Source organism: Esox lucius, chromosome 15, assembly GCF_011004845.1.
Source record: "Esox lucius isolate fEsoLuc1 chromosome 15, fEsoLuc1.pri, whole genome shotgun sequence".
Classification (NCBI taxonomy): domain Eukaryota; kingdom Metazoa; phylum Chordata; class Actinopteri; order Esociformes; family Esocidae; genus Esox; species Esox lucius.
This window is the reverse complement of record NC_047583.1, coordinates 18,030,451-18,040,129: the sequence shown is the minus strand read 5'-3', so window position 1 is coordinate 18,040,129 and position 9,679 is coordinate 18,030,451. Positions and strand designations below refer to the sequence as shown.

Here is a 9,679-nt window from a genome sequence, read left to right as displayed (position 1 = left end):
TTCCTTGCTAGTCATTAAAGATCATGTCAAGTGTATTTAGAATTCCTTCGTACATGTCCACCTTGATATTAACACAATCTTAAAAATATTTGCTAAAATCTGCCACAATAATTTGTTTTGGTATTTGGTTTTACGGTACTCCACAAAAACCAAATAATCCGTCATGTCCAACCCTAGAGACTTATTGACTTCCCTTCATTCAACTGAAAGAACTGGATAGATAATAGCAATACGGTACTCTCTCAAAATTAGCCCTCTGGTTGGCAAGGTAGAGAACCCAACATATTTCTAAACATTTAAGCCTTTTGACATCAAGAGGGGAAGCCAACAGTGACCTAGGGTACTGGTTATTTCAGGATCAGGTGGTTGCTGTATCTGTCTGGGACCACACCCCATTAGCTGCTAGTTGGGATCAAAAAGTTTGACACTGATCTGGAAACAGATGTAGGAGTAGTAGTCCTGTGGAGCCACAGTGCTCACCCCTGGCATGTCAAGGTCTACCTGGCAGACAGAGGGAGACAGCGAGAAGAATATCTCAAAAGTGTTCTGCAGTCATAGGAAGGACAGTACCATAAAACGTCTAACGGTGAACAAAGGACATTATCTCACGTCGGGCATTTTTGAGGGAATAGCCGGAGCTGTAGGGTCCAGGTGTCCAAATAGAGAACTCAGCTGCTCCCTCAGTTTTTTCCCATGCTTCTTGTCTGGCTGAAGTAGTAATGTCTGAAAGCTCACAGGCAGGCCATACCTGATCATGTACAATGCAACTAGTTACTGAATTGTTATTTAATGTAATTATTTATCATGTAACATTGCATTTACAAATATTAATATCAGAAGGCAGCCCTTTTGACTGACCTGAGAACCGATTCCACAAACACCCCCAGGACTTTCAGGTGGATCCAGGCCACAAACACTTCTCTGAAGTTCACCTTAAGCCAACGCACAAAGGTTCCCTTGGGAGAAGACGGTGTACCAACGTCAATGTGGTGCCTCTAACAGTATAGCTTCCATGACTGAACGTTTTGCCTGCCGAGACTGGCTGCTAACTAGTGGTCCTCAGCTTCACAAAATTGGTAACTGCCCTCCATGACGATGTTTCAACCATTTGAGCTATACAAAAGTACCAATTAGATGTTCTGATCTGCAAGATGTCAAGGTAATTGTGAGCTTAAGAGTGAAATTAACTGAGTATATGGTACCATCTTTACTCTGTTACACACATACACTGTGTGCACAATTATTAGGCAAGTGAGTTTTCTGATCGTATTATTATTTCTATGCACATTTTCCAACTCCAAACCATATAAACTTGAATGCTCATTGGATTAAATCATTTTCAGGTGATATGTATTTGTGTAATGAGGGAGGGTGTGGCAGCAGTGAATAACAGCTTATATCAAGGGGTGAATAATTATTAGACAGCTTCATGACCTCAGGTAAAATGGGCCAAATAATAGATTTAACTGACATTGATGCATTTCAGACAGATGAAGAATTAAACATGAAGCTACCAGGAACCCATTATCCTCCAGTGCCACCATATTCCAGAAATGGAACCTACCTGGAGTGTCCTGAAGTACAAGGTGTCAAGTGCTCAGAGACATGGCCAAGGTCAAGAAGGCTGAAAGAAGACCACCACTGAATAAGATTCACACGTTGAAGCAAATAGATTGGGCAAAGAAATACCTGAAGATAGATATTTTCAAACCAGATGGATGGGCCTGTAGCCATCACTAATGGACACAGGGCACCACTTCGAGCGAGGCGCCAGCAAGGTGGAGGAGGGGTACTTGTATGGGCTGCTATCATTAAGGATGAGGTAGTTGGACCTTTTCGGGTTTAAGATGGACTGAAACTCAACTCCCATACTGTACCTACTGCCAGTTTCTGGAAGATACTTTCTTCAAGCAGTGGTACAGGAAGAAGTCCTCAGCATTCAAGAAGGCCATGTTCTTTATGCTGGACAATGCTCCATCACATGCATCCAAGTACTCCACTGCTTGACTATCAAGCAAGGGCCTCAAAGATGCCCGAATAATGACCTGGCCTCCTTCCTTACCTGACTTAAATCCTATTGAGAACTTGTGGACCCTTCTCAATCATGGGATTTACAGTCAGGGAAGACAATTCACCTCTTTGAACAGCATTTGGGAGGCTGTGGTTGCTGCTTCAGTGGAAGTTGATTGTGAACAGATCAAGAAACTGACAGACTGCATGGATGGAAGGCTCATGGCAGTTATTGAGAAGAAGGGTGGCTATATCGGTCACTGAATATTTTTGAAAGGCCAGAAATGTTATTTAATTTTCATTTTGTGTTACTTATTTGTTGCACTTACTCAAAAAATTGAGAATAAACAAGTGAGTTGGAGAAATTATTTTTGTAATTTAGTTGCCTAATAATTCTGCACACTAATTGTTGACTGATAACGTTTGAGGTTCAATGATATTTTGGATTGACTGAGAGCACTGTTTGTTCAACAATAAAATAAATATTGAGGAATACGATAAATTACAATGCAGTAAGTTCACAAGTCTCCTCAAAGTTTTTCACTTACATACTGCTCCTTTTTGTCCACACTAAGGCGGCGCATCTCTTGTTTCTGACACTCATTCTGATCAAAGCTGTATTCTCGTATTGTGAACCTGTTGCGTGATGAACACCATAGATGAGATTAGTTGTTTTTTATTTTATTGTTCTTTACACAGTAATCAAGTGATATCCAAAGTTTTTCGGCCTTACCTGTTCTTTTTGGCATTGGCTGTGAAGTCGCTAACAGCCTTCTTGAAAAGGGTTACAGTGAAAATGGCTCCCTCCTTCTCCTCAAACACCTTCCTGTAAATATGCATTTTTGAGTGATGCTAATATCACAAAAATATTGTACCAAGAAATAGACTTGGGAATAGCTTCACTTTGACACACACAATTAACATAATGAAAATCCATACTGTTTCAGATTTTTTTTTACAATATGTTATTTTCCTAATGAGAGATGCATTCCACATTTTTTGGTCACTAGTTACAAAAGCAGTGCTGTTCTCAAATTGTGCACTATGTTATGTATGTACCGAAATATGCCCTATGTCATCAAAACCAGACCCTTTCAAACTTGGTATTCCAATGCATATTGAGGTATTACAGGCATTCTAATTATAGATAGATGTACTTACAAACACATATACAACATCCAGACAAAAAAGGGAGGTTAAAAAAAGTGTTTTGTAAATTACAAAAGTCCTGGACTGGATATTTAACAAACCATATGGCATGATTCGCCATTTTAATTAAAAAAAAACATTAGATGACATTGTATGATCTGTTTCAGAAAGACTTAAAGTCTGTGTGTCTGACTCGTGAAACTAAAAGGATACACAGACACAGTTAGAGCCACTGAGAGCGTTCCTGACAATGAGTTTAGCTTTAGTCCGACTCACTCTTCTTTTCTGATGGTAACTTAACACCTGCGGATAGTCTGGCCTACCCAGAGAGATAGCCTCTCTGCTACATGTCTACAGAGGCACTGCCTGAGCACAAACAAATGCACCAAACAAGATGTCTGGCCTTACACCATTCTAAACTTAATTCCTATTGACTCCTATTATCTATGTGATTATTTTGGTGGTACTAGTACCTGCTGGATCGAGGCACCACAAATTCTGAAAGGGATTCGTAGGTGTTCTCCCACTGTGCATAGCTTGCCCTGTAACACAACACACACAAACAGACATATAAATAATCAAACAGACAGATTCTTCTACACTAAAACAATGCAATATCAAATGTTGGCCACGGGCAGTTCATGTTGTGCGTGACTTACTTGGACACCACCACCAGTAGAGTGGTGAGATACTCCGAATCTACAAGGTCTTCTCTCTTAACAATGTCAGTCAGCATGCGAGTTTGCAGGCACCCCCTACAAAGAAACCATACCATATTGAATCCACATTTGGCACACGTTAGTTCTTGCAGTAATTTCAGAGAAGACATCACTCACTCTGTTTTGACCTCAAAGCCCTTCAAACTGGATTTTATGTGGTTATACGCCGCGCTTCGAGATCTCATCTCAGTTTCCACCTGGGAGACTTGCTGATGTGCATAGTAATAAAGACACACAAACAGGAGCTGGAATACATAATGTATTCAGACAGTTTATTACAAGGAGATTGATAAGAGCGATACCTTGGCTATGATGTCTGCCAGGTTCTTAAGAGGCAGTGCTGTGGAGTACTTGGCTCTATCCCACTGGAACTTTGTCACATAACTGACCAGATCCACTGTTAAGATGTGCAGACAACAAATATCATGGTGACACAAAACCATAGAGCTCCACAGAACTAAAAAAAACAGGGACATACTGAGACACACACACACAGACTCACATATGGATGTAAAAACACCAATCAAACCAACCAAACTGCATCACCATGACAACCCTGCAAACACAGCAAGCCAAAATACATCAAAGCTTAAATGCATGCCAGAATACCCAGCAAAGACTTGAAGTAGGCTTTTGAGGGAGACTGGGAGACTTTATGATGAGTCTTGTGATCTAATGAGGGGGGATATGATGGGAAGATTAGGGGAAATTGTTAGCGTAACCTCTTAGCTGTAGAACTTTCCTAAACAACAAACCTTCAGTTAATAATTAATGGTCTTATCTAATAACTAGGAGGAATTCCCCTGATTAACGCAGTACGGTAACCAAGAGACAATTTAGCGATCTTGCAGCACATTTGCATGTACACACATATCTTTGTGTGTATGCAGACGCTGCTGGTTTCCTGCATGCTTTCATACAATGAGTGTTAATCTCTGTTTGATCAGCATTTCTCTGGGTATTCAATATACTATACAGTTGTTTTCTGTCCCACCATGCCCCCCGGGCCTAAGGTAGGGCAACAGTCAGTTGGACTTACCACCATTAGCCTGGGCATTTCCCACCACTTTATCATCAGACTGCTCAATCACCTCTGCCATGCACTTAGCTGCCCTCTGCAATACACTGGACAAAAATGAGGGACATGTCACTGACTATGATTGGAAATAAACATCCCCAGAGCCAGATGGTTGGAAAATTGTTATGTTTGTATACCGCAAGGAAGATGAAGAGCTTTTCAAAATAATGTCACATGCACAGGTAAGGGATGTGCTTAGCACTTGCACTGACAAACTACAGGATTCAGTGTATCCACCTCTACTTAAAGGAAAGGTCAACAGTTTCCAAAAAAAGATAACTCAGAATTCCAGGTCTAATAAGAGAAAAGCCCTTCCCAGTATCCTACAGTAAGTCAGCCATTTAGGCAAGTTCAAACAACTTCAGCGTTGCCCAGCTCGTATTCAAGTCAATGGCAAAGCATTTCACCATTCTTCAGCATCAATTATTCACGAGACAGACTGTGAACTTATTGAGGTATACAGTAAGAAGAGAAATTACAAGTAGCCTATTTCACAATGAGGAAAGCCACAGGCACAACACATTCTGACACTATCCTGAGAATGTCTTCTACCTCTCCGCTTGAGTGTCCAGTTTAGAAAGGTCATCTGACACACCCAAGAGGACGTCCAGTGTTCCAACCTGAGAAATTTGAAATGTTACTGATTGGGAGGTTGAAATTGCATAATTCCACCTCACTCAGCATTACAAAGAGGACACTTGGTTTAAGTTTCCTTTGTTTGACAATTAAAATAAGGAAGAATCATAGAAATCATATAAATTAATAAAATGCATTAAATGGAAAACCTTCTGAGCCCATCACTTCACCAGGAAACACAACTGAACACCTTTGTCTTGTGGCTATACGCTGAGGATGACCACTGCTAACCACTGCAGAACTGACACCCATGCAGATACACAATATTGTACACAGTATTGTGTGCCATATTGACATTGAGGAGGAAATACTACCTCCAACTGGTCTTGTAATACCTAAAATTCTAGTGTATCTCTTTGTAGCTAAGTTACTTAAGCATGATGCTTGCAAGTCAGGCAAATGGGTTCAATTCCCACACATGGGACCAGGATGAAAAGTCTTGTCATGCTAGAGAAATCAATCGCTGATTAAAGGCTCTCCGCCCCAAACCAAGTGACCATGTTCTTCTGTTTTTAGCTATGAGACACAAATACTAACCTTCAATTCTGGTATGGAGAACTTGAAGCTGGAGGCCAGATTGGTTTTGGACACAGTGTGCTTGAGTTTCTCCAGAGACAGAGAGCTGGCCCTGTCCTGAGGAACAGATATCAACCAGAAGTCTGTCATTATGTGTGCACCCTACTGCCTACTTCTGGCTTACATGCGGGGTCCCCTTTCCATCAAAAACCTAGAAAGGAAAACAGTAATGATTAATTATATATCACTTACCACAACACAACTATAGGCTCAGCACAGCAGCATTCTACAATCCAATGTATATAATAAATCATTTAGAACATGCGGAAGGTTTTGTCATTGGTCATTCATAAACGAATCAGGACTTGTAGAACTTGGTCAGACGAGCTCAAGTGAAACATCCATGGAACAATTCTTTAGCCTAATTCTGCCACTGAAATCTCTGATGTCCGTCCCAAAATTATATAATTGAGGCTTACTTAACATAATATTTTTTTTAATAATGAAGTGCACTCTATAATAATCAACATGTCATTAGGTGGTCTACATCACTGATTTAGTCTTTGATTTCCTCTCCATATTGTTAAGGCCATCAACATAATGAAGTGCACTAACAGACTGACAAAAGTTAATAATTAAAATGTTAATTAGATGGTCTTCAGAAAAATAAACGCATCTGACTTCTCAACTGTAAAAAGACAAATGTGTTTTACCGTTAGTTATTGGCGCCCATTCTGAGCTACGCTCACAGGTGTTCAGATGTTGGTTGGTTGGAAAGAAATTTGTTCTGCACCGATTCTATTAGATGAGTGTCGAGGAGAACAGCAGAGCCATCCACTAAGAATGACTATTGTTACATCACTGTGCAGGAACAGACCTACATGCGCAAACATTTACATACGGAGAGTCACATTGCTTATTCAGAGGCATCCTCTCAAGTTTCCTACATCCATGCACAGACTCCTTAGTGAATAAGTGAGATATGCTCCTTTGACTCGGACTACAGAATTACATTTTTCAACCTAGTTCACAGGAGATGGTAAAACATTTTTTTATGTTTTGTTAAGGCTAATTCCAGCAATGTTTTTTGCTCTTTCTGTTTGGCACGCAGAAATAGTTTGGTTTCCACTAGATTCATTAAGCACAAGGTCAGATTCTTTAGTTCAATGATTCTTGATAACGGAGACTCAATATCTGGCAGGGAAAGTATATGTTTATGTTTGAAAAAACATAGATTTTGTTGCATTAATTAGATATTTTGGGGAATTAAAATATTGGGGAGTTAAATATTTGTAAAATATTTTTTGGGGGAACTGTAACAAATATGATGTTAGCTTTATGCCTGAAGTAGGGAAATGTGGATAGTGACAAAAGTTTGCCTTTAGAAATGTGTGGTTGTACATTGTATTTGTGGTTGCAAGTTCAATTCACAAATCTGTAAAACAATTTTAATGCTTGTATTATGATGTGTGAACAAGTGTAGCCTATACTTATTACAAACTTGTCATATAATGTTTGAATACATTCAGTACTAAAGGCAAGCATTTTTTATTTTCTTAATTATTAAATCCATCTATCAATATTCTGCCTGTGAAAGAAAAAAGACGTTGGCAGATTCTTTTTGTTTTTGCACATAGGCTACTTGAAGCTCTGACACCTGAAAATTAAGCTGTTGCTGAGATTGTAAACTGAGGTTGTACTTCATATTGTCCTTCTAGACCCTTCATTTAATTTGAAGTAGGTTATGGTTTATATCTCTTGCCCTCAGCACAGATCGAAAAAATTGTAACAGCAAAGTCATGCTGGTAATGTGACAGCGTTGGAGTCTGTATAAAATCTAGCTTCTACCACAACTAAAGTAGTTAAATACTTACCTGGGAGTTTGATATTTTTTTTTCATATAGTGTCATCCACTTATTTTCCAAGGTGAGTGCAGATGATGTCAAGAAAAACCCCCATAGATGACTGTTTTTTTAGTTACACTACCTGGGGGGAAATACTTTTAACAATTTAATTGATAAGGGCAAACATTTTGGGTGTCCCTCTTGGGAAGAAAGAACACATCAAAGTTTAGTTTAAACAGGCCTGAAGCCCTTTCTGTCTGTTCTCAGACAAAATCATGTCCTGATGATCAGATACAAAAAAAAAGTTACAAACTATGTGTTTCATTTCCAAGTGAATTGTATAAGAGTGATTTATAAGGTAACACCCCAACGTTTCATCTTTAACAAGCCCTGTTCTGTGCTGATACTACACGATCAGACAACATCTCAAGGCATCAAAATGGCTGCCGTACTAAAACCTGGCCAAACTCTTTCAATACACTGCGGTCCAATAGTTGATTGATAATTATATTGAAAAGCATACAAAACGCTTATTAGCTTTGGCTCATTACATAGTGCTGTAAAACAAAATAAAAATTAATGTTAACATTTATATTACAAATTTGCATGATCTAAGAATTAGAAAATCAACGCTTATTTGACAGTACATGCACAAATTAGAGAGATTTTTAATCCACTTATCTGGATTTTTATGAAGGAATAAATATGCAGATTTTCTTGAATCTTTGAGCCACAAACTAGATTTAGGTATAAGCATTTTTATCTTCCATAGCCACAAATTCAACACTGGAAATTAGCATTAGGACTAAATAATAGTGTTAGGCATGAGGTTAACAGTGCAGATCAAGGCAAGCTTGGGGTTGGGGTTTGAAATACACTGGTCAAAAAAAATAAGGGAAAACTCAAATCACACATTGGAACTCGATGAAACAAAATAAATTAAAGATCAAAATCTTTGTTGAGCACAAAATGATGTCACAACGGTCAATGGAAACCAAAATCCCCAACCGACTGAGGGCTGGATTGAAACTCACTCGTAAAATCAAAGTTAACAATTAAAATTACAGGCTGTTCCAACTAATCTCATAATGTGACTCAGTAGTGTGTATGGCCACCACATGCCTGTATGCACTCCGGACTTTATCTGAGCATGCGATGAGATGAGCATGCGATGAGACAACGGATGGTGTCCTGTGGGATCTCCTCCCAGACCTGGATCAGGCCATCAGTGAGCTCCTGGACAGTCTGTGGTACTACTTGGTGGTGTCAGATACACCGATACATAACGTCCCAGAGGTTCTCAACTGGATTCAGGTATGGGGAACATGAGGGCCAGTCAATGGCATTATCCAGGAACTGCCTTCACAACCTGGCTACATGGCCCTGCACCAGGAGGAACCCAGTGCCTACTTGCACCAGCAGATGTGTCTGAGGATCTGGCAGTGCTTCTCCTGGCAGTGCTTCTGTTCCTCCTCACACAAAGGAGCAGATACTTGACCTGCTGCTGAAATGATGCCCTTCCCTGGCCCTGTCCAGCTCTCCTCGTGTAACGGCCCGTCTCTCTGGTATGTCCACCATGCTCAGGAGACACGTATGGATGTGCCATCCTGGAGGAGCTGGACTACCTGTCCAACCTGAATGGGCTGCAGGTACTGCTTCATGCTACCAGAATTGACAAGGACACTAGCAAAATGCAAAACAAGAGAAAAATCAGTCAGGAAGGATAA

At 39.9% G+C, this 9,679-nt stretch overlaps 1 protein-coding gene across 1 annotated transcript; it reads right to left on the bottom strand.

Moving 5' to 3' along the window:
* Positions 1 to 276: 276 nt before the first annotated feature.
* Positions 277 to 6,258, bottom strand: atp6v1c2 (ATPase H+ transporting V1 subunit C2). Its single transcript, XM_010892413.2, has 12 exons — positions 6,130 to 6,258; positions 5,509 to 5,576; positions 4,918 to 5,003; positions 4,181 to 4,275; positions 3,996 to 4,087; positions 3,819 to 3,914; positions 3,633 to 3,701; positions 2,744 to 2,836; positions 2,559 to 2,646; positions 859 to 956; positions 610 to 748; positions 277 to 501 (listed from the first exon to the last, which is right to left on the bottom strand). Exons 1-12 carry the CDS (start codon positions 6,256 to 6,258, stop codon positions 403 to 405), a joined length of 1,152 nt encoding a protein of 383 aa, XP_010890715.1. The 3' UTR covers positions 277 to 402.
* Positions 6,259 to 9,679: the final 3,421 nt, after the last annotated feature.

Coding starts and splice junctions, on each gene's coding strand:
- atp6v1c2 (XM_010892413.2), bottom strand. CDS start 6,258: ATGACAGACTTCTGGTTGATATCTGTTCCTCAGGACAGGGCCAGCTCT. Junction 3,915..3,995: donor GGCTTTGAGGTCAAAACAGA/GTGAGTGATGTC, acceptor GTTTCTTTGTAG/GGGGTGCCTGCAAACTCGCA. Junction 749..858: donor TTTGTGGAATCGGTTCTCAG/GTCAGTCAAAAG, acceptor GTACATGATCAG/GTATGGCCTGCCTGTGAGCT.